Here is a 25,186-nt window from a genome sequence, read left to right on the forward strand (position 1 = left end):
CTATTTTTTCCTCAAGGCTTAAGTGAAGTGTTAAATGTTGTCAAAAAATTCACCTCCAAATCGTTCCCAAACACAAGTCACTAAACTTCAATATTGATGCAGATGTGAATAGCCTGACAACTTGTAAAATAAACTGCAGTAATGAAGTGACACTTTGAGACCTAAGCATGTTCATAAAAATTCTCATTTGCAGAGTTGTCATTGTGAAAGGCATATTGTCCTAAATCAGCTACTCACTCCTAACTTGGCTTGTCACAGTTTGTGTGTTCAGGTTTTACTGCTTTCTGCCTCTTAATTGATGCTGCTCGCTGCTACCATATACTTACAGCTGTCATCCGTCCACTTGATCCCAACTTTTGCACAGTGGAAAAAAAGCTGTGCAATAGCTTGTTTAGAATGGGGTATTACAGAAGTCCTAGCATGTTAAAAACTTATTTCTGCTGTCTTTTGGCAACTGGAATGTTGCTCCTTTTTTATGGTAAATGATGAATTTGATAGAAATAACATACGGTGTCTACTGATAAACATGACTAATTATTTTCCATGTTGTCTGCCTACAATTAGTTTGGGGTATATAATTACTTTTTGATCCTATCAGATACCTTGGGGTTTCTGAAGAGATCATTGCTTCTTTACTTGCTTGCAGGGTGTATACGACCTGGGAAAAACCTGGGAATTTTTCATTGTTTTAATTACCAGTTAAATTTTTGTGATTTTGACTGGTAAGAACCAATACTCTAACGAAGGATATTACTGTATCCCGCTTCTGCAGAATAATACTGCAGCAACAAAATATGAAGGAAAGGGGGGGGGGGGGAACAAACTAAAACCGAAAACGCCATATACAACAAAACACAGTGCTCATACAAGCGTCTGCCAACCAAAGTGTGTCAAAGGCTCTAGGAAGAATTTGCAGTGCTTCCTAACAACAAATTGCACCCGAAGAGCGTGGCGTGACAGCTGTTTACATTAAATTCATTTGAGCAATTCCGGGCAGGCTGTTGTACATATACAGTTGAGTCGCTTATGAGTAGTACCTTCTCCCGCTTCTGGCTACAGATGTGTGGTTGGGCGCCACTATCTAAATTTCTACTGTTCAGAAATATCGTAGATCTGGGGCTGATGCACAGAGCAGTCTGATTTGTAGTGGGGAGGTGGGCAGTCTCCACATGACCTGTGTTTACATTTAGTGATTTTGCTGTTTCCTCTTCGTTTATTGCTCACATTAAATGTAAACAAAATGGATTTCTGTGACCTGGAGCTACCAAATTAATTAAAAGATGTTCGCATAATTACGGAAGGCTAAAATATGTTGTTAGTTCCAGGTTTTATTTCCAGCTTTCCGACAGTCAAGCATTAATCGCCTTGCAGAACAGTGAAGTTATTTTTGTCGGTTTGCTAAAGAGATTTGGCTTTTATTAATCTTTTTGCGCAGAGGCAGTCAATTTATTTGAAACGAAGTGTTTAATTTCACACTATTGGCTAGTTTCAACTGTTCGCTGCATTTCAAGTGCACATTTTCAGTCTTCTAGCTCGCATGGCATTATGCCATAATAAAGAACAAAACATGAGATTATACAGTACTAGTACTCAAGAAAATTTACGTCCGAATCTGAGCATAACGATTGTGCACTTTAAGCCAAATTATGCATTTTAGTATGGTTCACGAAATTCCGATGCTCTTGAAGTATCCTTTGACGTGTTGTTTCTTTCATGACATAATGCAAGATCTTTTAACGTTTTACATGTACGAACATGCGAGCTTCTTGCATCATAATAACTGCGCAGGCGCAGTGACGCCTGTTATCTGGCACTCTCTGGCAACTGCTGAAAAGAACAAATTTCCAACAGGTCACGGGAAAATATTGCGTATGGTGGTTTGAAAAGTGCTACTTTCAAAGTAAATTTCCTTTTACGCAAAATGAACTACCATATGTGCGAGAATGTACGATGATTTTCTTAAATCACAGAGCGTTTGACTCTCATTCAAAAATCAACTCTTTGAGGACGACCATCTAGAAGAATTTTGAGCCCAGAGGATCAAACATTTACATCGTTATTAAAAATTTAACTGGCACATTTGTGTGATGTATCTTAAAGTGTAACATACACAAAAAGATCCACATTATATGTGGAAGCAGCATTTGGAAGCTTAGCTCCTCTTGCAGCTTATTAATCTTAAAGACCAATATTATTTGTGAAAGCTTTGTTTTTCTTGTAGCAACACTGTGTATATTAATTTAAACCATTAACTTTTCTTTTTTGTATGTTCACACTACTTAAGAGTGATCTTGCTATTGGTTGACTACATCACGTGTCCTATGCTGTCATCAGCTGGCGAGATCACGTGACATGAGCTATGACTGGCTTACAAAAGCACATCACAATCTCGATTTCATTGCTTCGGAAAGTAATGTGCAGTGTTTGGTGGAATTTGAATTTATACCTCCGTAACACGAAAAATGGAGCATACATGTTGTTGCGCATCAAAGATCTTTCCAAAATGTTTTTTCCCTCCCTGGGTTTCGTTTTCTAAAGCGCCAGCAAATTCTACATCCGTGTAGAAAATCATAAACATCCTAAGGATTGATCAGTTTTACAGTGCCGAGGAAAAGTATACTGTCACTTAAAACAGAGCAAGTGTATTTTCAACCGGGAAATCCGGGGATTTTTTTTTCCTTGTCCATGTATACACCCTGTACTTGACAACAAGTGCTTAAAGAATTTTGTGGTAACTTTTGTCAGTGTTCTCACCTTTGCTTAAGACATTTTGTCATTCCTTTAGTTCATTCTCTTGTGTGGTAGCTTCCCCACTGTGCTCTTACTCGGACTAAATTTCTGCCAAGCGAATGTAGTAATATCCACTTCATTCATTCTGTGTGGTTTAGGTTTGTTTTCTCTGTTGCTTGTTAGTTTTCCCTCCTGCTTGAGGTGGTTTCTACTCCGTCAGTTGTATCATTGTGTATGGAAATCACACTGCTACAGTGTTAACAATGCACTTGTGGATTTAGGAGTTGACTATGACATACTTAGTACATTAGAAGTTTGTCGTATATAATGCTTTCTTTTTCAGATCCGTTTTGAAGAATAAAAATTACATGTTCTTCAACATAGTCATGAACACTTACAAATTATTGGCCAGTATATTAACTGTTTAAACAAATGCACTATATGTACAGTTTAACTTGGCACCTTACACGGGTGAATGGAAATGTTTCCTGCCGTGCAGTCACTACATAACAAAACGTGTACCTGTGCTGCCTCGAAATATTTGAGGTACCAATTGTTTAAGATATTCCATACAGTTGAACCTGTAATATTGTTGGTAAAAATACCATTATATTGCCAGTCACTGCTACTGTGAACAATATTGTTTGCTGTGTAACTTTGGCACCAGGTGGAGCCTAGAATGTACTGGCAGACTTCGATTTTTATGTTGCCAGAACCCCAGACTGAAATGAAATGCCATATTATATTTAACTTACAGTAGTGTATGATTTCACAAAATAAAAATCAGCAATAAACATCAAATAAAGGAGTGTGCAAAACCAGTTTCAAAATAAGCTGCTTTGTGCTACTAGTGTATTTAATGCATTGATAGTGTTGAGGGGATGTTTTCTGTTTCTGTTCTTCAGTGTTGGCATTGAGATTCTGCAATCTAAAACTATATTTCATTGAGCATTGTATTAGTTGTTAAATTAGAAATCACTTATTATATCTAGCAAGGGTACCATCCGTGTCAATCATGAACTGTGATGAGTCATTGGTATGTTGTAGAGTGACCTGTCCTGAGTACGTGGCAAGTGGCTTTTTACATGCAACAGCCCCTAGTTCCTGAGAAAATTGATGTTTGTTTTATATGGATCTTGTAAAATTTTAATGTTGGTAGTGTTCTGACCAAGTGAGTCTAATGCAGCAGCTAACATGTAGGCTTGCCGTACTGGTGGCACAGGTTCAGATCCAGGCGCTGTAATTTATTTTCTTTTTTCTTCCATATAGAGTATTGTTAAATAGTATGTCATGCTAAGTTCAAAAATAATAATTTTTGCCGTAGTAGTTCAATTAATAGATTGGTCTTCAAACTTTCTTCGGATGTGTATTCATTTTGTTGCACAATAGATCAAGGAATTGCCTCTTTTGCTACTGCAAGTATTACTGTACTCAAGTAAAATTCTGGATGACATTTGTTTTTGGAGGAGCCTTAACACACATTCGAATATACTATGCACATTTAATGGAAACTGTCTCTTCAAGTGTGTAGATTTTTCAGAAGCAGTACTAAAACACAGCTGATTTGAATTTGAAAAGATTGTTCGTTCTTTGGTCAGTTTCATTGCGAACTAGGGATGGCTTAACATTCCTGTGTAAGCAAGTGCACTAAATGGATGCTGAATTAAAGAATATATTTTTAAGAAATCTTCCCTGGAAGACCTTTGTCTTAAGCAAGTTGGTAACATCTGAATTTTTTGTGACCATTTTAACCTGCCCATAAAAATAAACATTGCAAGCTGGGTAAACTGGCGTATATTGGGGTGGTATTACTTCAATGATTTTTCATTACATGCCATACTGACAGGCATGAAAAACACTACATGCAAAAAATATTATATAATCATTGTGTAATTATCTATTTAATCAAAGTTAAGCACTTCAACCAATTTTTTGAGAAGGGGTATGTTATTGGTGTTACTTCGTGTGCAAACAATGAAGTGTTGATTGTTAATTGCACTAGCTTCAATTGTTTCCTGCGCAACCTGGAAAACACAACATTGAATGTGAGCGAATGATGTATTCCTGCTCTTGCAGCGCTTATTGTTGTACCCTGAATCGTTCCTCTTTCAATCACACCTGTTTTTAGGATCTTCCTGCAATTTTCATTATCAGCTGTATGGAGTAAACATGCTGTTAAGCCCTGAAGAAGCAGTGAAAGCTGTTGCTTTAGTGGAAGATGGCTGCAGCATGCATTACATTGCAGAAGTATTGAAGACTACACCTCCCATGATTTCCAGAATGTAGGCAACGGAGAAACTGCAGGCTTGGCAAGATCAGGAACAGGCCGTAGAAGACCAACATCGGAGCAAGATGACCGCTTCTTGCCACTAAAAGTTCTCCAGAACCGTCACACCACCGTTACTGAAGTGTGAAATTGGCTCGCCTAATTTAGAGGAGTAATGGTAGCGAGAGAACCATTCAAAGACTGGAAGAAGCCAAGCTTTAGTCTGGAAGACCTGCTACAGGTCTGGAACTCACCAGAGAGCATTACACAGCTTGACTACGTTTTGCAATGGAACACCTTGGCTGGACAGTACAACATTGGGCTCAAGTGTTCACTGATGAGTTGCAATTTGGCCTCCGATCACCCGACAGAGGAAAGAGGGGTATGGAGAAGGCCAGGAGAAAGGTATTAATCTTACTGCTCATTGGTATGTGGAAGAAATCCTTCTGGAGCATGTTATGCATTTCAATCCATTTATTCGTTGTGGTTTTACACTAATGCATGCCCACATGTTGTGAGAATTATGCAAGAGTTCTTGGATGAAACAGGGATTCATGCTATGGGTTGGCCTGCACAAAGCCCTGATTTGAATACTATTGAGTATGTTTGGGACCGGCTGAGGAGAAGAGTCCATCAGCACTTTAGAGAGACCCTACAGGACTTGCGGAATGCCCTTCTGGAAGAATGGAACATGATCATCAACAGGACATTACCGCATCGATCAGGAGTATGTCTGAAAGGTTGAATGCTGTCAGTGGTGTAATAGGTGGCAATACACGCTTTTTGAAGAGTCAGATGTCTGCAAAGTAAAGTGTGAAGTGTAGAACATCAAAACAGACGTGCAGTACCCTTGAGGTTATTCAAAATTTCCTTGAAGTGTGCATCTCTTGCTTAATTTGTTAAATTTGTATATAATCTTCTTTCTTTTTTCATTGTTGGACCTGTCGATGGGACCGTGCCACAATATTCCATCAAAGATAGTGGATTGGTCTGTTTATTTAATAGTAGTCTGTATGACAGAATTCAAACACAAGTACGCAGGAATCATTTGAACTGGTATTGTCATTGTGGTAGTCCTGAAAGTTAGCTGCTGTTGCGCTTGGCTAACTTGATCGAAACGTGGCGAACATTACTGGAACAGGTGATGTGTGTAAAACTGCAACATCAATTTTCTAGGAAATTAGGGACCAGCACATGAAAAACAGCCAGATACTAAGGACAGGTCCCTCCACAACATACAGAAAGCCCATCTCGCATGGAATAAGGATCTCAGCAAGTCCGCTAGAGGGCGTGCATGGCTGGTGGCAAGTAGATTGGGTGACTGCCACCTCGCACGCTGAACCTCCCACATGGTGCGGGATCCGGCACAGAAGTTAGCTGGCCGGCTTGACACATGAACATTAGGGCGCATGTGCCAGCCGAACTGCAATCTTTCTCAAATGATTGTAAAGAAATTATTTGGTAAAAGAAATTAGGTTTTTCATACACCTTATAGCTCCATTCATGGGCTTCATGATGAACTATCATTTCATTAATGGTAATATTTATTGTGATATTTTGGATTAAGTAAACTACTGCAAGAAGGTCGGGAAGCATGCAGTGTGAAAAATAGTTGTAATGAATTTGCACCTGGTGCATGTTAGCTCATATGTTGCTTTGTATCAAATGTAGCTAGCATATTGAATTGTTCTTTAAACTTCGAAGGTTGTTGCTGTCTTACCGATATGAAGAAAATTGATTGTATATAAAGAGCTTTGTCCTGTACTCGTGCACCAGCAAAACAGCCAGAATAAAATCATTACAAAAATTCCTAATATCTCGTATATGGTTTCAGATATCAAAACAAGACATTGGCAAATGTTAACATGCAAAGAGGAAAGTATTTAGTCATACGATTAATCTGCAAAACTTATGTATACACTGCAATATTCAAGTGACTGCGGATTGTTTCAATAAAATTGTATAATATTTTAGTGTCATCAGTAGCTGTTGAAACAAGAACACACATGTGAGGAAGTTTTACTTTATTTTCGTACTGATAATAGGCATATTCTTAAACTATTGGCATGTCTTTTCATAGGTCGCTGTTTTATTATTCTGTCGCAATTTCAACTGCATTAGAATGTTAGTGACATGAATATTTGCAAACGCTGCTGGATTTTGAAGCAGATTTGAACGTGGTAACGAGAGATCTTAGGTAGTACTCATAACGTCTCTCTGAAGAAGTTGTAAGGTAATAAGAAATCTGAAGAAAATTAATCTATGTTTCTGTTGAAATTTTAAGGGGGCAAAAGAATTTCATTTCTGTATCTGATTTGAGAAATATGAAAACATTTAAATATGTGAAATCCAGTCAACTACCTATCAAGGTCCAACAGACAGCAGACTACCAATATTTTTGACAAGTTGAAAGAGGTTTGCGTCAAAAAGCACAATCCTTCATTCTGTATAGAGATAGAAAAGGGGAAAAAAGGTATGCTACATACTGTTAGTAGTTTCCGTACTACTTAATTATTGAGATACAGAAATAAAGTCCATTGCCCGTTTCAGTCCACATCATTTGTTATTAAAAATACATTGGGGTATAGGATTTTGCCGAGATTTCAACAAAAGTTGTCATTTATTTTTTCTTGTACTTATCACTTTTTTCTTCAGGGATGTTATCAGTGGAAAGTTGTGAGCAATACGTTAAGTTCCCTTGTTACTGCGTTCAAATCTGCTTCTTTCGCTAAAACACAGCAGAGTTTGTAAATCTATGTCATTAACATTCTAACGCAGTTGAAATTGCGACAGAATCATAAAACAGCAACTGATGGTAAGACAAGTCCACAGTTTATGAAAATACCAAGTATTGGTATGAAAACAATCTAAAACTTCCGCACATACGTTGTTCCAAATCTGCAGTAATTCTTGTTTCAACAGCTATTGGTGGTACTTCATCAGTTCATTGAAAAATTTGTAGTTGCTTGACTGCTTTGGTAAATATGGAAGTTTTGCATATAATTTGTATGATGAAATACTCTCCTCTTTGTGTGATAACATTTGCCAAAATCTTTTTTTGATATGTGAAACCATTTACGAAATAAGAGGAATTTTGTGAACACTTTATTCTGGCTGCTTGCTTGTGAATTATTACTCATGACAAATGTGATGCAGTTAGTAAAGTGGAGGAATAAAATTTAATTTTCATCAGGTTACCTTCCATTCGGAAAGTGGGTGCATTCAGCGACTGTTCTGGCTTATAAATTAGTGTTCAGCAATCAGTTGTCCTTTTTTAGATTTTATTGTGCAAATCCAGATTTTGGTTAGTGGTTAGCCATTCTCAATGCACTATTTCCTATTTTCAGTGCATGTCCCCGTTGTTTGCGTATCAGTCACATTTCTTGGAATACTACTGCCGAACAACGGACTTAAATCCATCGAGAATAGAAAATCGTGCGTTGAGAATGGCTAGCCACTAGCTGAAATCTGGATTTGTGTAATAAAATCCAAAATAGGATGACTGATTGCTGCACTCTATAATTTATAAAACAATGTAATTTGTTGTTCCTTCACATTATTTAACACAACTGGTTGTCCTACTGATTGCAGTACTTTTTCATTTCTCCTGAAGTGGTAGGTCAGTTCATAAGATTTTTGAAGTATCGCTCTTAAGCACAATTATATACTCTTCAGAATGCTACATCACAGTTTTGTTCGTAAGTGTCTTGTTAGTAGTGGCCACAGTACTGTACAAAGTTGTACCTAGCCCAGAAACAAAATAGCTTTTGAATTCTCAAACTTGAAGAAGAGTACCCTAGTTTGTGTTTTATAGCTGGAGGTCTCTCGATGGAGAGAAATTGGTGAGGTACAAACATTCGCTGAGGACCATACCTGCAAAAATTACTATTGGTTTGGTTCAACATGCAACTGGATAAATGTAATAAAGTGGCGTGACTGATGTATTCATCTGCATATACATAGGTACTTCGCTAGCCACCAGTTGTAGTGTGTGGTGGAGGGTACCCTGTACAATCTGTGATATACAGAGCAGTGTGGTAGTGTAGTGGTTAAAATAGTTCTGACAAGCTGAAGGTTGAGAGTTTGAAATCCTAGTAGTTGCTTTTCAAATATTTATCAGTATTTTTTTTTTCCCCCCAGTGGCCTGCTTGCTTTCTCACATACTTTGTGCACATGGTATTTCTAGTAGGGCTAAAAGTTCGTCATCATGTTTGCATCTGTTGTTAATTTGAATAAACCTCTATTCTGCAAACTTTGAATGCAGAAAAAGCACACACTAATATTATTGTAACCACATAAAAAAGGCTCATGCTGATGTGAGTGAGCACTACTGGATGAGACATGCAAAATTACTCAAGTAGATTTTCATTTTAGTAATGAAGTATCTTCAGTTGTTTTATGTTGGCTGTTCTCTCTGTAGAGTTTCTCTCTCTTCTGGCTTTCCTCTTGGAAAATTGGGATTATGAAAAGTTGTTACAAATTCGGTTGCATAATGTGCAAAGCCATATGCCAAAATCAGTGTGGGTTTAATATAATTAACTACTAGTATGACAAATATTCTTCAGAGGAGTATGAAATTGCAGGAGACATGGGATGTTGTTAACTGCCTGATTTGAGAAACAAATTCTGTCCTCATAGACAGTTTTACTTAATTTTATTTACTGGTCCGTCAATGTGTGCCTTGGAACCAGTTTATTATTATCCCATTCCTTATTAGATTGAGGATGTAGCCAAAAGTTCCTAAAATTTTAATCTTGCTCATTAATGGTTCGGAATACATGGGATTACGTGTTGGTGTGTCTCCAGATAATGCTACTTGAATCAAAATAGCACGTTGGCTATGAACTGAATGGTTAATGGCCATATTTATGAGAGATGGTTGGATTGGCTGGTGTGAAAGAGATGCTTTTATATGTAAAGTTTCGTTATAAACTTGTGAAAACTACTACAGAAACATAGCAAGCCTATAGACACACAGATTTAGGGCACACAGTCTTAAAACTTGTGTAGGTTTTTCAAAAACAGGTGAACAGGGCTGCTGTGTTTGTTAGTTGGTATCATACCAGAATATGTTCAGAAAGCAAGTGATCTGATTGTGCAAGACTGATACTGTCACAATACCTCTCCAACATTGTACAAATTCTGTTGTGTTGTCAGAATAATCTATATGACTAGGACTGTGGTTAAGTTTGAGTAACAACTGCTTTGAGACCATCAGAAGCAACATAGTGTGGAACTAAACATACTACGTAAAAATGCTTTGAACTTTGTAATGTTTGTCACTAGTGACAAAAGCTAGCCAAAAACCCTATGACTTTGGAACAAGCAGCAATTGTCATAACAGATGGGATCCTTATTTCAGAATTGCTTGCAGCATTTATTTTATTTGTTGGAGAGAAGCAAGAATTTAGGTAATTGTAGAACAAATCTAGAGTATGTGCTGTCATGTTGTTATAATATTTAAATCTGCCTATTACATTTAAGAGTGGGCAGGTTTTGCTCCTCTTCTCCCCCCCCCCCCCCCCCCCCCTCCTATCCCCTTCATATTGGTGACACAACTTTCTCATTAAAATATGTGGCAGAAAGAAATGCAGTTTCTGACTGTTGGTACTGCTGTATTGTGTTGCCATTGTTGTTTCGAAATAAACCTCCATTGTTTGAGCAGTTGTAAATTACTCAGTTCTAATAATAGTCTCATCTGTATGAGGTTTCTCACAGATTAAGAGGTGTCTGCTATAATAAATGAAGGTGATGAAAGTGATCCAGAAGAAAATAAAATTGTGATGTAAGATAGTGACACAGCAGTTGAAAATGAATCAGGTTTATGGAGTTCATCCCCTGGTGAACATCATGCAGCTGCTTCCAGCACCATTGTTACAGCAAAATGCAGGCATATGGATTAGGATGTTACCAGATTGCACACAACTGGTATGTTCTAAAAATGGAGGTGTACTCAGGGATGGATGGACGACCTGCTGAGGAACGGAGTGCAAAGGCAGTTGTTAGACCCCTAGTGAATCCGCTGGAAGGAAGTGGAAGAATATAACAGATCGTTATTATACATCCATAGCCCTAGTCGAGGAGCTTTACAATGATAAGTTAACATTGCTGGGAACATGAAGAGCAAGAGAAAACGCGTACCAGAACAGCTAAAGACGACACGGGGTCGAGAGCTGTATTCCTCTAAGTTCTTATTCACAGATCCGAAAACAGGCAACGCACTAGTTACCATGGTTGCAAACATCTTCAAACTGAAGCCTTAAGAATCTCTTTCCACACAGCACAGTAACAAGGTGGAAGAGTCGACATGGAAAAAAAGACAAACATTAATCTCTACTACAATGAAACCAAAGGAGGCATGTAAAACGAGGTAAGAGGTGGCCATTATCTCTGGTTTTCACCTTGATAGATTCGATGCGCAAGTCGCCGAAGTGGCATCAAATCGAAAAACTTGCACCCGGCGAACGGTCTACCCAATGGGAGGCCATAGTCACACGTCGTTTACATTTACCTTAATAGCTATTGCTTGTCTCGATAGTGGAACAATTTTTATGATAAACAACCCAAATTGGAATAAGAATCAGAATAATGTAAGAAGGCTGTATCTGCTAGAATCAGGTAAACAGTGCATTAGGCCAGCTGTGGAAGAGAACAAAGAATATCATGGGTTTACAAAAGTCTATCATCTCTGCAATGGAAAGTGTTCTAGATGGTGCCCAGCATTACTGCAACTGTTCAAGCTGTTGAATTTTATTCAAGAGGAAGATGTCACAAATGTTTGAAGAGTGAAAACTCTAAAGAGGAAAAAGACAATATGACAAAAGTGTCTATAGTTTGTTACAGATGTTCTGAGTATGTATGTTCCATTCATTCTGCAAAAATAATCATATGCTCCAAAGGTTGTGAAAGTGAGCAGGAAGAAAAAAACTCAATTGTAATTTCTGAGTTCGATCTTTTTTGATTTCTTAATATGTCTGATGTATATGAAAGTGTTAGTTTCATGATAAAAATATAATAATCTCATTCATTACTTTATTGTATTTGTATGTTTTAATGTTCCTGATAAGTATAGAAAGTGTGTTGCAACCTAGTAAAGAAATTATTATTTCCGAATGAAATGTTAATCAAATAGGCACCCTAGCTGCAAACAGGCATTGATGTACTTCATTGGGGACATGTTTAAAATTTGTGCCCCAACCAGGACTCGAACCCAGGATCTGCTGCTTACATACACTCTGAGCCACCGAGGGCACAGAGGATAGTGCACCTGCAGGGACTTACCCCTTGCACGCTCCCTGTGAGAGCCACATTCCCAACATGTCCACACCACTACATTCGTAGTGCGCCTGATGTTTGCCCATCATGGCATCTACGGTAACTGTTCTTTTGGGAACAGATACTACTCTCATATATATAACTCCTAGTTCATTAATTGATCAAAACAAAACAAAAGTGATGTTAAAAAGTGTATGGAATCTGAGGGCAATTTTTGCCTTCCTCCCTGACATCCATGTGACAGATCCGAGCTTAGTGGTGATAGGATTAATGTTTTTCATAAATTTACAGAAAGAAATGGCTTTGATGTTTTTCTGGGGTCTGTATTTGATACAGCAGATACACAAGTACACACTGCACACGTATAGCAGAATCAGTTTAATTTGAAATATCTGTATCTTGTGATTGTAAAATTCATCATTTTTATGAATAATGCACATCATCTTGTTTCTAATTACATATTGCATGCGAAATTCCTGTTTTCATATCAAATATAACTTCTTAATTATTGATTCTGAAGGCTGCTTAAATTATGAAACAATATTTAATTTTTTAAGGCAAAAATGAAAAATACTCTTCATTAGGACTATAACCATTGGTATATACCTATAGTCTCACACAAACCAGAGTGCTAAGTGTTAATGAAACAGGAAAACAAATAATTTTCACAGCATTGTGCACACCACACAAATGCTGCATTTTTACATTTGCCACTGTACCATTACAATGTGAACCTAACAGAACTGTTCTGGAGCGAAGTTAAGGAATTTGTCGTGAGTAATAACAAGGATGTTAATCTGCTATAACTAACGCATGCAGCTTTCTCACATGTCACTGCTGAATATTGGCAAGATATTAAAGGCCCCACCGTAAAAGAGGGGGGGGGGGGGGGGGGAGAAATGCAGTGCCTGGGGGTGGCTTTGTGCATTCTGTTGTTGACTGGTTATCAATAAAGCAGATGACAATTCCAGAACTGAAATGTATTTCTCAGATTGAGGTAATTAAGGAGCCGAGAGATTACCAGACAACTGACTGTAATTAATACCTCCAGTGGCTTCAGTATTTAGGAATACGGTGGAATACCTACAGTAAACCTTTGCATCACACACAGCTTGCTCAGAAAAATTACCGTGTTTGTTACAAATGTTCATCACTCCTATTTGTAATTAGAATACTGTTTTAGGTGAGAACAGAGCATTTTACGCTAACAATCTGGTCACCTGCGTGTGCTAGCGCTGGAGTTTTGCCGTACATTATTTCATTCTCTTTAAAAAATTAAATTACCTTCGAAGCTATATTATTTCTCTGCTCGTCTCTTTCTATGTATGAACTGAAACTGCTCAAATCATTTCAGGTTAGCTGGACTGGCTGGGTGGCCAGTGCTGTCAAAGTTGAATGTGCTGGTAAATCAGTTGTCCCGCATTATTGCTCAGTCTGTGTGTGAAACACACCCTTATTATCATGCTTGACCATACTGGACAACAGCTTTGCTTCATATCCATGTGAAAAAAAATCCAGTGAGATCCAAGCAAAGGTGAAAGAATATACGGTGTAATGTTTACATAAGATTTGTCATGAAACTGTATAGTCTTGGGTATATTCTTAATGGCGTTTCATTCCACCAAGAGACAATATTTGATGAGATTTCAATACTAGTTCAGTTAACTGATGTGCTACAGTACTAATTCAGAAAAAGCTTTCCCATCTCACTCCTGGTAAAGTTTGAGTTGTTGGACCAGATAACGAACAGTAGTAAAAAAACAAAAGCAAAGCTCTGTGAGTAGCAGTGTGGTGGTTCACCAGCAAACATGTGGTGCTTGTAGCATGGTTACGACTTAAGTAACCATGAAGTGGACCTCTTGGTAATTTGAATAAACCAGACATCTACATCTATACTCTGCAAACCACTGTGAGGTGCATGGCAGAGTGTAAGTTCCATTGTACCAGTCACTAAGGTTTCTTTCTGCTCCATTCCCGTATGGAATGTGGGAAGAATGATTGTTTTGACTACCTCTGTGTGTGCAGTAATTATACTAATCATATCTTCACGATACCTGTGTGAGCGATACTTACGGGGTTGCAGTAGGTACCTAGAGTAATGATTAAAAGCTGGTTCTTGAAAGGTTGTTAATAGACCTTCTCAGGAAGTTCATCTGTCTTAAAAGAGTTTGCCATTTCAGGTTCTTCAGTATCTTTGTGACATTCTCCCATGCATTAAACAAACCTCTGACCATTTGTACTGTCCTTCTCTGTATACGTTCGCCTTCTCTGTATACGTTCGCCTTCTCTGTATACGTTCGCCTTCTCTGTATACGTTCGCCTTCTCTGTATACGTTCGCCTTCTCTGTATACGTTCGCCTTCTCTGTATACGTTCGCCTTCTCTGTATACGTTCGCCTTCTCTGTATACGTTCGCCTTCTCTGTATACGTTCGCCTTCTCTGTATACGTTCGCCTTCTCTGTATACGTTCGCCTTCTCTGTATACGTTCGCCTTCTCTGTATACGTTCGCCTTCTCTGTATACGTTCGCCTTCTCTGTATACGTTCGCCTTCTCTGTATACGTTCGCCTTCTCTGTATACGTTCGCCTTCTCTGTATACGTTCGCCTTCTCTGTATACGTTCGCCTTCTCTGTATACGTTCGCCTTCTCTGTATACGTTCGCCTTCTCTGTATACGTTCGCCTTCTCTGTATACGTTCGCCTTCTCTGTATACGTTCGCCTTCTCTGTATACGTTCGCCTTCTCTGTATACGTTCGCCTTCTCTGTATACGTTCGCCTTCTCTGTATACGTTCGCCTTCTCTGTATACGTTCGCCTTCTCTGTATACGTTCGCCTTCTCTGTATACGTTCGCCTTCTCTGTATACGTTCGCCTTCTCTGTATACGTTCGCCTTCTCTGTATACGTTCGCCTTCTCTGTATACGTTCGCCTTCTCTGTATACGTTCGCCTTCTCTGTATACGTTCGCCTTCTCTGTATACGTTCGCCTTCTCTGTATACGTTCGCCTTCTCTGTATACGTTCGCCTTCTCTGTATACGTTCGCCTTCTCTGTATACGTTCGCCTTCTCTGTATACGTTCAGTATCCCCTGTTAGTCCTATCTGGTAAGGGTCCCACACACTTGAGCAATATTTGAGGATGGGTCGCGCAAATGATTGTAAGCAATCACTTTTGTAGACTGATTTGTCATATGATACTTTTTTGTAAAGTGCAATACTTTTTACATTTCTGAACATTTCCTGTTGAAATCGTAATACGATCTGACTGAATATTTGTGCAGCTTCTCTCATATAGTACTTACTATATGCATCATCTGCAAAAAGCCCGATTTTTACTATTAATGTTCTCTGCAAGGTCATCAAATGTACATCATGAACATTAATGGTCCCAACACAATTGCCTGGAGCACACCTGAAGTTACTTCTACATCTGACTTATATTCTCCATCCAAGGTAACATACTGCAGCCTTCCTACCAAAACGTCCTCAATCCAATCAAAAATTTCACTTGATAACCCACATGATTGTACTTTTGACAATAAACATAGGTGTGGTACTGATCATTTGCTTTTTGGAAATAAAGGAACACTGCACGTACCTGGTTACCTTGATCCAAAGCTTTCGGTATGTCATGTGAGAAAAGTGCAAGTTGGGTTTCATGAGATCGATGTTTTTGAAAACCATGCTGGTTGGCTCAGAGGTGGTCAGTCTGTTAAAGATACCTCATTATGTTTGAGGTCAGAATATGTTCTGTCTGTGTACAACAAATCGATGTCGAGGATATTTGACAGTAGTTCTGTGGATCACTTCTACTACCCTTCTTGTAGGTGAATAAGACCTGTACCTTTTTCCAGGAACTAGACACGATTTTTTGTTTGAGGGATCTAAGGTACATTATAGTTAGAAGAGGGGTGTGACTCAGCTGTGCCTTCAGTAATTTTCCCAATTAATTGTCGCATGATTAAAGTCTCCACCAATGATAAAGTGTGATTGGGAATTGTACTACTGAACTGAGATTTTCTTCAAAGTTTTTGGTTACATCAGGAGATGAGTCTGGTAGGCAATAGGATCCAGTTATCAATTTCGCCAACTCCTGATAATTAATCTTGCCGCCCAATAAATCTCTTCATGCAGCCTCAATTTCTGTCTCGGTGAATCCAAGTTATTTGTCTACTGTGACAAATACACGACCTCCATTTCCCATGTGCCTATCCTTTCGATATATGCTACAATTTTCACCAAGAATCTCACTTCCATCAATTTCAGGTTTCAACTAGCTGACTTCAAATGACTGTAAAGCTGTCTTGCAACATGTACTGGTTTAAAGTGTGCTAAATTTGTGTGTGTTGTTTTCAAGAGGAATGTTGGGTATTACCTTTGTAGTGACGTAACAAGACTGTTACGCCACACGGTAGTAGCCGATTGAAAGGCACGCGTACACACACGCCGACGGGCGTCAAGTCTGGAACAGGATAACTATTGAATGGTAGCAAGAAAAGTACGTAGCTGCTTTATACTTAACTTTACTGATCCTTGTGATACATCTCTCTTGACTATACAAATGCGACTCGTAAGATACATGCACTGTTACAATTGGTGCCTTGCTAGGTCGTAGCCATGGACTTAGCAGAAGGCGATTCTAACTGTCTCTCGGCAAATGAGAGGAAGGCTTCGTCCGTATTGTTGCTAGCAATGTCGTCCGTACAACTGGGCGAGTGCTTGTTCGTATCACGAGACCTGCCTTGTGGTGGCGCTAGGTCTGCGATCACACAGTGGCGACACGCGGGTCCGACATGTACTAAATGGACCGCGGCCGATTTAAGCTACCACCTAGCAAGTGTGGTGTCTGGCGGTGACACCACAACCTTCACATGTAACTTAGTGGATGTGATATGTTAAAATGAATTGGCCTAGGTAGCCTCACTTCACTTAGTCCTCTGAGTACGTGTGTTCACTTGTACTGATTGGAAGAGAATCCATAAAATGTTTAACAAGGTACTTACTAATAGCTAGTTTTGGAGTTGAATTTCCTTATTTATGCATTTGTGAGGAGCATACACACACAAGTCTGTAAATTTTTGTTTCTTCTCCAGTGTATCTGTCTTGAGACAAGTTTCAACAGGAGGCCCTCCATTGTCTGGAGCACCTTCCTCCATCTGTTGCATGCTCATCCTCTTCTGTCACCCATCATTCCCACTCCAATTATCTTCTCATTCCTTCTATTTTTCCTGCTACAGTTTTTTTTTTTTTTTTTTGTAGACAATTCCTATGCAGTATATATGTCACAGCTCAAAGATATTTTCCTCTTTGTGATCACTTCAAATCTTCTTTCTTTTCTCCTGTTTTCTTCATTCCTAAGTATGTTACAACATAACATTGAGCAAATCTTCTCAGCTCCATTGAAATTCTTCTACCACCAATCGCACACGCATAAACTGAAATTGGCCTTTACTCAGAAACAAGCAACTTCTACATTGTTTTCTTGTACTTTGAACACCCCGTCACAAAGATCATGGTAGCAAAAGTCTTGGACACTGATGTTTCATTGTCTGTACACCCCAAATTCAGTGTTGGGCCACGTAAGTATCCTCATTCCAACAGCTTTTGTAAGATGTTCAGCGATTTCCATGTGTTGCAATCAAAGTTGTCTGATGGTAAGCTTAATGCTGCCTTTGCCCCTATTTGGACATTATTTTGGCTCCCCAGTTTTTCTTGGCTGATGTATTTAGTGCAGATGTTGACTTCAAAAAGCTGTCCCTAGACTTCAGCCTAAGTCTTGGTGGAGTAAGTCCATGCTGTAGCTGTAACTCATTTTCTTAGACTTTCATCATCCTTTTGGCTACTTTCCGCGTGTTACGAGGAGTGCTACCTGCCATACAGTAACATGAAACAGGGTTTTGTTTTGAGCATTCAGTAATTAGCTTTGCAATTTCGTTAAAGGCTACATCTATTTTCTTGTGGGCAGATTCATTACACACTGGGCAGACATATTCACCAGCTGAGAAACAGTGCTACAGCAGAAGTTTGGCCTATCCAGGTACTGTCAAACAAGTGGTGAGATGACACCTTATACTTGGTCCCAGGGCAGTGCTATTGTTGAAAGAGTAATCTAAGATAACCAAAGGTTTTTGCATATAGTACAGTCTCCAGCTCAATGTGTTCCAAAATCACTTTTTCTTCTCTGTCTGATGGGTGGAAAGAGGAACTGAGTTTTTTCTGGATTTGATGTCAGGTGGTTCTTCTCATACTAGTCAGAAAATGTTCTTGGAGCTCTCACCAGCATACATGTAACTGTTGTTTGGATTTGGTTTAGGCTGATCATTTGTGTGAATGTTGAGCACCAGTGACTACTCTCTCTCCCATGGGGTAGATCACTTATTTGGATCCTCAAACAGCTGTATGTTCCCTCAAGTTAAACATAGAATCTTCAGTTGTACAGTGACATAACAGTTATTCTAGTGGAACCATAATCCTGGGTCAGCGTGTAGATGTTGCAAATCAAACACATCCTAAATGTGTCGCATCTGTGTGAATAATGGGCACCACAACTTCTTTGATATTATTCTCATCCAATAAAGTGATATTTTCTTGTGCAGTAGACAAACCCTATCCATGTGTCCATTAAGAGATGTGGCATCATAACAAATATTTCCTTTTCTTTTGATCGTTAGTATTTTTTAACATCACTCAAAGCATCTCTTATTGTTGTGACAGCTTTTATTTTCTTTCTCAGTGTGAACTGTGTGTCAACATTGGTGAAAAATTTGTCAAAGAAAGCTTGTGATTTGTATAGTCTAATTCTGGAATATGCAGATTAGCTCATTTACTACTCTTATACCTAAAGGCTCCTCTTCGTTGTCTGTCTTGTCACAGTATGGTAAAAAATTATAAAGAAAGCCATTTGAACTTGCAGAATACTGAATTTTATATCCAAACATGATAAGAAAGTCTATCAAGACTTTCCCCTTTGAAACATCTTACCTGAATCTTTGTCATAATATACCGTAATTTCATCAGTTGAGAGCTCTGAATGAAATACACCAAATTCCTTAAGTATTTCAAAGTACTTCTGTCTGCACTTCTATCTGTTTTGAAGTTATCATTCAGATGAAAAAATTTCTTTGGTGTCAGAAGTCTGTTCCCAGTACATAGTTCCGTGGGTGAAGCTTACGATACCCACAAAGTAGTAATATGCCAGTAAGAGAGTTCAGTTCTTCTGTGTGATTGGAAGATTTCTTTTGTTGGCAAGCACATGCTTTGATTTGTTTTAGAATAGTATTCACTAGTTTTTCAGAAAGAATTCCTCAACACCTGAGGCACTATATTATTTACTAGACAGTCTGCAATAGAATTTTAATTGCTCTTACCTACTTCATAAGTATTTAAGTGTGTAGATTTGGATTTATACCACTTAATTTATGTTCATTGTGAATATGCACAACTTTGCACTCAACATCCTGATACTTTTCTTGCCTAACATCTCGAGTAACACCGAGCGAGGTGACGCAGTGCTTAGACACTGGACTCTCATTCGGGAGGATGATGGTTCAATCCCGCATCCGGCCATCCTGATTAAGGTTTTCCGTAAATCGCTCCAGGCAAATGCCAGGATGGTCCCTTTGAAAGGGCACGGCCGACTTCCTTCCCTAATCGAATGAGACTGATGACCTCGCTGTCTGGTCTCCTCCAAAACAACCCCCAAATCTCGAGTAACATTAGTTTCACCCCAGTTTATTACTGAGTTCTAAAATACGTCCTACATCTTGTACAGTAGTCATTGTTCAGTGCATTGTCTTTGCTCTCTGCAAGTATACGTTGGCTAGAACAATCATCAATTCTAAATCATCAGCCTTCATCACTCACTACATAGCTCTCCACTTATGCTAGAACTTCAAATACTAAGTCTATGCATCATATTTTTATCCTATTGAAATTGTAAAATGTGAAAGGGAATAGGCCACTCTACTACATAACATGGGATAAAATATCTTAAAATTGAAAGAAAGCAGATCTCAACGTTAATAAATATAAAATGTAATGTACGTGTACATAAACAGACGTAATCACTGCGTAGACATTTAGTCTTCATCATACAGCTTAGATTTCACAAAGTTCTGTGAATGTAGTGTGTAGATCAATTTGTTTAGTGTTGAGCAAGAAGAGCATCACAACTGAAGTGTGTTATACCGTGTGCTTAGTTCCATTGTATAGCCTTTGTGTATGATAATTAGCAGTCAACTGGAGAGAAAACATCATATTAATCAAACTATGATCCCATATTTTGAAGAGTTTTCTGGTGAATTTTTAAAACTAATTGATAGTGCTCAAAATAATTAACTGTTTTACTGATATAAAAGTATAAGAAAAGCCAAAAAAGTTAACTTTGCATGTTGTTAACATCTGATTATCAACATTTTAGAAATAACAGGAGTAAAATAATCCACAATGGTTTACATACATTTGTACTATAAAGGTTTGTTTTTACTACTTCAGTCAGCAGTCTGTGATCCCAACCTTTTTTATTCATCATTTATAAGATTACTGCCATGCTTCCTTCTTGTCGCTCCTTACATGTTATTTCATCTTGTTTGCTTTGGATGGCCAGTGGCCATTAACCACAGCTCAGTCAGCTGAAGATATTTATGGGCAATCAGTGGCCTGTAGAGTGCTTCTGCAGAGTCTATCAGCAGTGGAGAAGATAGTGTGATTCAGGGGATCTCTCACGTCTTGCTTGTTTAGTCTATGCACTCTGCTGTTGGGGCATATTTCAGCATACCCGACGCAGGGGATCCACACTCATTGCAGGGTGAGTGGTGAGTTATTCTGTGATTGCATTGCTTGAGGTGGAGATTCAATGTGGAGGCTGACTGTGTAGTCTTGCCTACTCACTCTGGGCAGGCATGATGGCGGGGAAGGGAGGGGGGGGGGGGGGGGGCGGCTATTGGGCCAACAAGTGTCCCCATCTTTGTTTGCTGACAATTTTTTTATCTAAGTCGCTTCCACTGTCATGGACCCTGCAGAACGCTGTCTACAGGGTGCAAACTACTGGACATAATCTTGGGCTTTCTCCCATGGCTTTCAGTTTTCAGTGGCAAAGTCGTGTGTCATGCATTTCCGCCGTTGCCGTACAGTCCATCCCCATCCGGACCTGTTCCTCGATGGCCAATCTCTTGGGTCTGGTTTTCGATATCCGGTTGATATCGCACCCTCATTTTCGGCAGCCGAAGAGGACGTGCTGGTTACTTCTCAGTGTTCTTAGATATCTGTGCAGTACCACCTGGGGTGCAGACGATTATTCTCCTGCGATTGTACAAAGCGATGGTCCAGTCTCATTTAGACTACAGGAGTCGTCCTGTCTATGGTTCTGCGTCACCTTCGACATTGCAGATACTAGACCCCATCCACCATTGTGGGGTACGACTTGCGACTGGTGCCTTCCGGACTAACCTCGTGATTAGCCTTCTCACAGAGGTGGGGATTACGTAGCTTTGAGTTTTGTGCCAACAACAGCTGATATCTTATGCACTCCACATTCGCTGCACCACAAAGCACCCTAATTATGGTCGTCTTTATCCAGACACGTATATAGCAACCTCCAGCAGCGGTGGCCATAATGTGGGTTTTCCATAGCTGCCCGCATTCACGCACTCTTTTCTGAGCTCCAGCACTTCCCTTTACTACCTCTTTTCTCCGCTCACGCACGTACCCCTCCGTGGTGTGTCCCTCGGCCACAGCTCTGTCTTAATCTCCATCAATTCAAAGGATTCTGTCCCTCCGGAGGCCCTTCGCCACCAATTCTACTATCTCCTCAGTTCATTCCAGGGTTCAGAAGTGATTTATACTGATCGCTCCATGGTTGCTGGTCACACTGGTTATGCTTACACCTATGCGAGACACATGGAACTTCGTTCCTTGCTATGGCTGTAGTGTTTTTACTGCAGAATTGATAGGCATCTTGCACACACTGGACCATGTCTGCTTCTGCTCAGGACTGTCCTTCACTATCTGTAGTGATTCCTTGAACGGTTTGCAAGCTATCAGCCAGTGCTTCCCTCGCCACCCGTTGGTCATAGCTATCAAGGACTCCCTTTCTCTCCTTGATCAACGTGGATGCTCAGTGGTTTTCATTTGGATCCCAGGCCATGTTGGGATCCCTGGCAATGAACTTGTCAATCGACTGGCTAAATTGGCTACTAATGGGCCATCTCTTGCTGTTGGAATTCTGGAAATAGGCCTTCGCTCAGCGTTACATCGTCAGGTTTTGGAACTTTGGAATGCAGAATGGCTCACTCTTTCTTTGCCGAACAAGCGCAGGGTGATAAAGGATTCTACAACTGTGGCGGTCCTCCTTACAGGCCTCTCGTAAAGCCTCTGTCATCCTTTGCTGGCTCTGCATCGGCCATACTTAGCTGACTCTCTCTGTCGTTGTGTATCACTGTTGGCTATGGTTCACCTCTTACTGGACTGTCCCGACTTAGCTGCCCTGCGATGGACTTTTAGCTTTCCTGACTCGCTACCCCGGCTTTAGCTGACAACGCCACCATGCACTATGCAGTGTCGCTTTTTGCATTGAGGATGACCATGGAATGCTCTGCTGCTGCCTGTGCTGTTAACTTCTCGTGTATGCCAAAGGGTAGATGCCCATCCCCATAGGGTATCGGGACTCCCGGCAATGGCCATCCTGCGGCTGGGTGGCGCCCGTGGGGAGGGCTCCTGGTCAGTGGGGAGATGACATGTGTTGAAGCGTAGTCCATCATCTCTTGGGTGATGAAACACCAGCAGTCTCTAAGCAATCACGAGCTCAATTCAATGCACAGAAGTACAACCCAAAATCGTTCACATCCATGGGAGGAACGTCAGGCTAAGGAAGGCAGCGGATCTTATTTGCCCTGGTACCTTGTATGTTCAAGAGCTGATCAGGAATCTTTCATGACGATGAGGCCTCAGTTTTTTGTTGAGCATTTAGATAAGTTTGGGGAGGTGGAGGGCTTGTCCAAAATGAGATCTGGGTCAGTCTTGATCAAAACAGCATCCTCTGCACAGTCACGGATGTTACTAGCTTGTGACAAGCTGGAAGATGTTTCTGTAACTATCACGCCCCTTAAGAGCTTAAATGTGATCCAGGATATTGTATTTCACATGGACCTTTTTATGCAGTCTGATGATGAGCTGCGTGCCAATTTAATCAGTGAGGTGTAAATTTCGTGTGGCGTGTCCACTGGGGTCTGAGAGATAATCAGGTCGCCACCGGTGCCTTCATCTTGGCCTTCGAGGATGACACATTGCCCAAGAAGGTCAAGGTGATGATCTACCACTGTGATGTACAGCCCTAAATCCCTCCCCTGATGCAATGCTTTAAGTGCTGGAAGTTCGGCCATATGTCTTCCTGCTGTACTTCCAGCATCACGTGTCAAGATTGTGGACGCCAATCACATCCCAATACTCCATGTGCCCCGCCTCCCATCTGTGTCAACTGCAGAGAGTACTATTTGTCTTGCTCGCCAGGCTGCAGCATTCTCCAGAAAGAAAGGAAAGTCTTGGAGTACAAGACCCTAGACCGACTGACTTACACTGAGGCTAAGAGAAAATTTGAACGCCTGCATCATGTGGCTATGACCTCCTCCTTACCCTTTTGCATCCTGTATGTATGAAATCGTCTTACGCCGCCAACACCAGTCATCTCTCAGAGCCAGAAGGCTACACCTGCCTCCTTGATGGTGTGGGGAATTTCCCTCCCTGTTGCTCTCGCACCACCTACTTCGGGAGCAACACCCCCACCCCCGCCAACCATCGAGGATGTCCGTCCCCACGTCTAAACTGGAGAAGAGTAAGTCTTCTTCGGCTCCTCTCGCCAGGAAGGGATTCCTTGGGTCACTCCCTTCCCAGGTTTCTGCTGGTGGGAAAGATGTCATCTGCCAGTGGCTGAAGAGCTAAAAAGGAACTGGTTGTAGGGCTTCACACTCATCCTCAGTCCTGAAGGCAGTCAGTGGAGTTCTCCTAGCCAGGGAAACCCAAGGAGCAGTCAGAGAAATCCTAAAAGAAGACCTGTAAGACCAAGGAAATTGCGGTGGCTCCACACCACCGCTACCTACAAGCTCTGCGTCTGAGGATGGGGTGGAAATTCTGGCGTCCACTGAGGACCTAGATCTCACCAAACCCACAAGACACAATGGATATAGACTGCTCAGGCAATAAGTCAGTGGCAGCAGGTGACTCCGAGGCGTAAACCGCCTCGTTGAATGTTCCGTGCCTTCTCAGTCTCTCAATCGTCATCCTCCAGTGGAATTGCGGTGGTTTTTTCCACCACCTGGCTGAGCTACGGCAACTGTTAAGCTTTACACCTGCTATCTGCATTGCCCTCCAGGAAACCTGGTTCCTGGCAATGTGGAACCCTGCCCTCCGTGGCTACAAGGGATATTACAGGAACCATAGCGACTATAAGAGAGTCAGGTGGAGTTTGCATTTATGTCCTAAACTCAGTCTGTAGTGATCATGTTCCCCTTAAAACTCTCTTGAAGCTGTGGTTGTCAGAATGACAACAGGGCAGGAAATAACTGTCTGCAATATATATCTTCCTCCAGATGGTGCAGTACCTCTGAATGTATTAGCTGCACTGATTGATCAACTCCCTAAACCTTTCCTAGTTTTGGGAGATTTTAACGCCCATAACCCCCTTGTGGGGTGGCACCGTTATTACTGACAGAGGCAGAGATGTCGAAACTCTACTGTCTCAGTTCGACCTGTGCCTCTGAAATACTGGGACCGCCGCCACACATTTCAGTGTGGCTCATGGTAGTTAACTCTACCATTGATTTAGCAATTTGCAGCCCAGGTGTTCTCCCATCTATCCACTGGAGAGCACATGACGACCTGTGTGGTAGTGACCACTTACCCATCTTCCTTTCACTGCCTTGGCTT

The 25,186-nt window shown here is 40.5% G+C and overlaps 1 protein-coding gene across 1 annotated transcript in view; it reads right to left on the reverse strand.

Annotated features, from left to right (window-relative positions):
- Positions 1–4,631: 4,631 nt before the first annotated feature.
- The window catches only part of LOC124805533, a 32,604-nt gene continuing 12,049 nt past the window's right edge, over positions 4,632–25,186 (reverse strand). The window contains exons 2-3 of the mRNA XM_047266102.1: positions 14,512–15,337; positions 4,632–4,754 (exon numbers count right to left, since the gene is read on the reverse strand). Coding sequence (XP_047122058.1) covers positions 4,632–4,754; positions 14,512–15,337 — 949 coding nt within the window. The remainder of the gene's footprint in view (positions 4,755–14,511; positions 15,338–25,186) is intronic.

This window comes from Schistocerca piceifrons, chromosome 7 (genome assembly GCF_021461385.2).
Source record: "Schistocerca piceifrons isolate TAMUIC-IGC-003096 chromosome 7, iqSchPice1.1, whole genome shotgun sequence".
NCBI classification, from domain to species: domain Eukaryota; kingdom Metazoa; phylum Arthropoda; class Insecta; order Orthoptera; family Acrididae; genus Schistocerca; species Schistocerca piceifrons.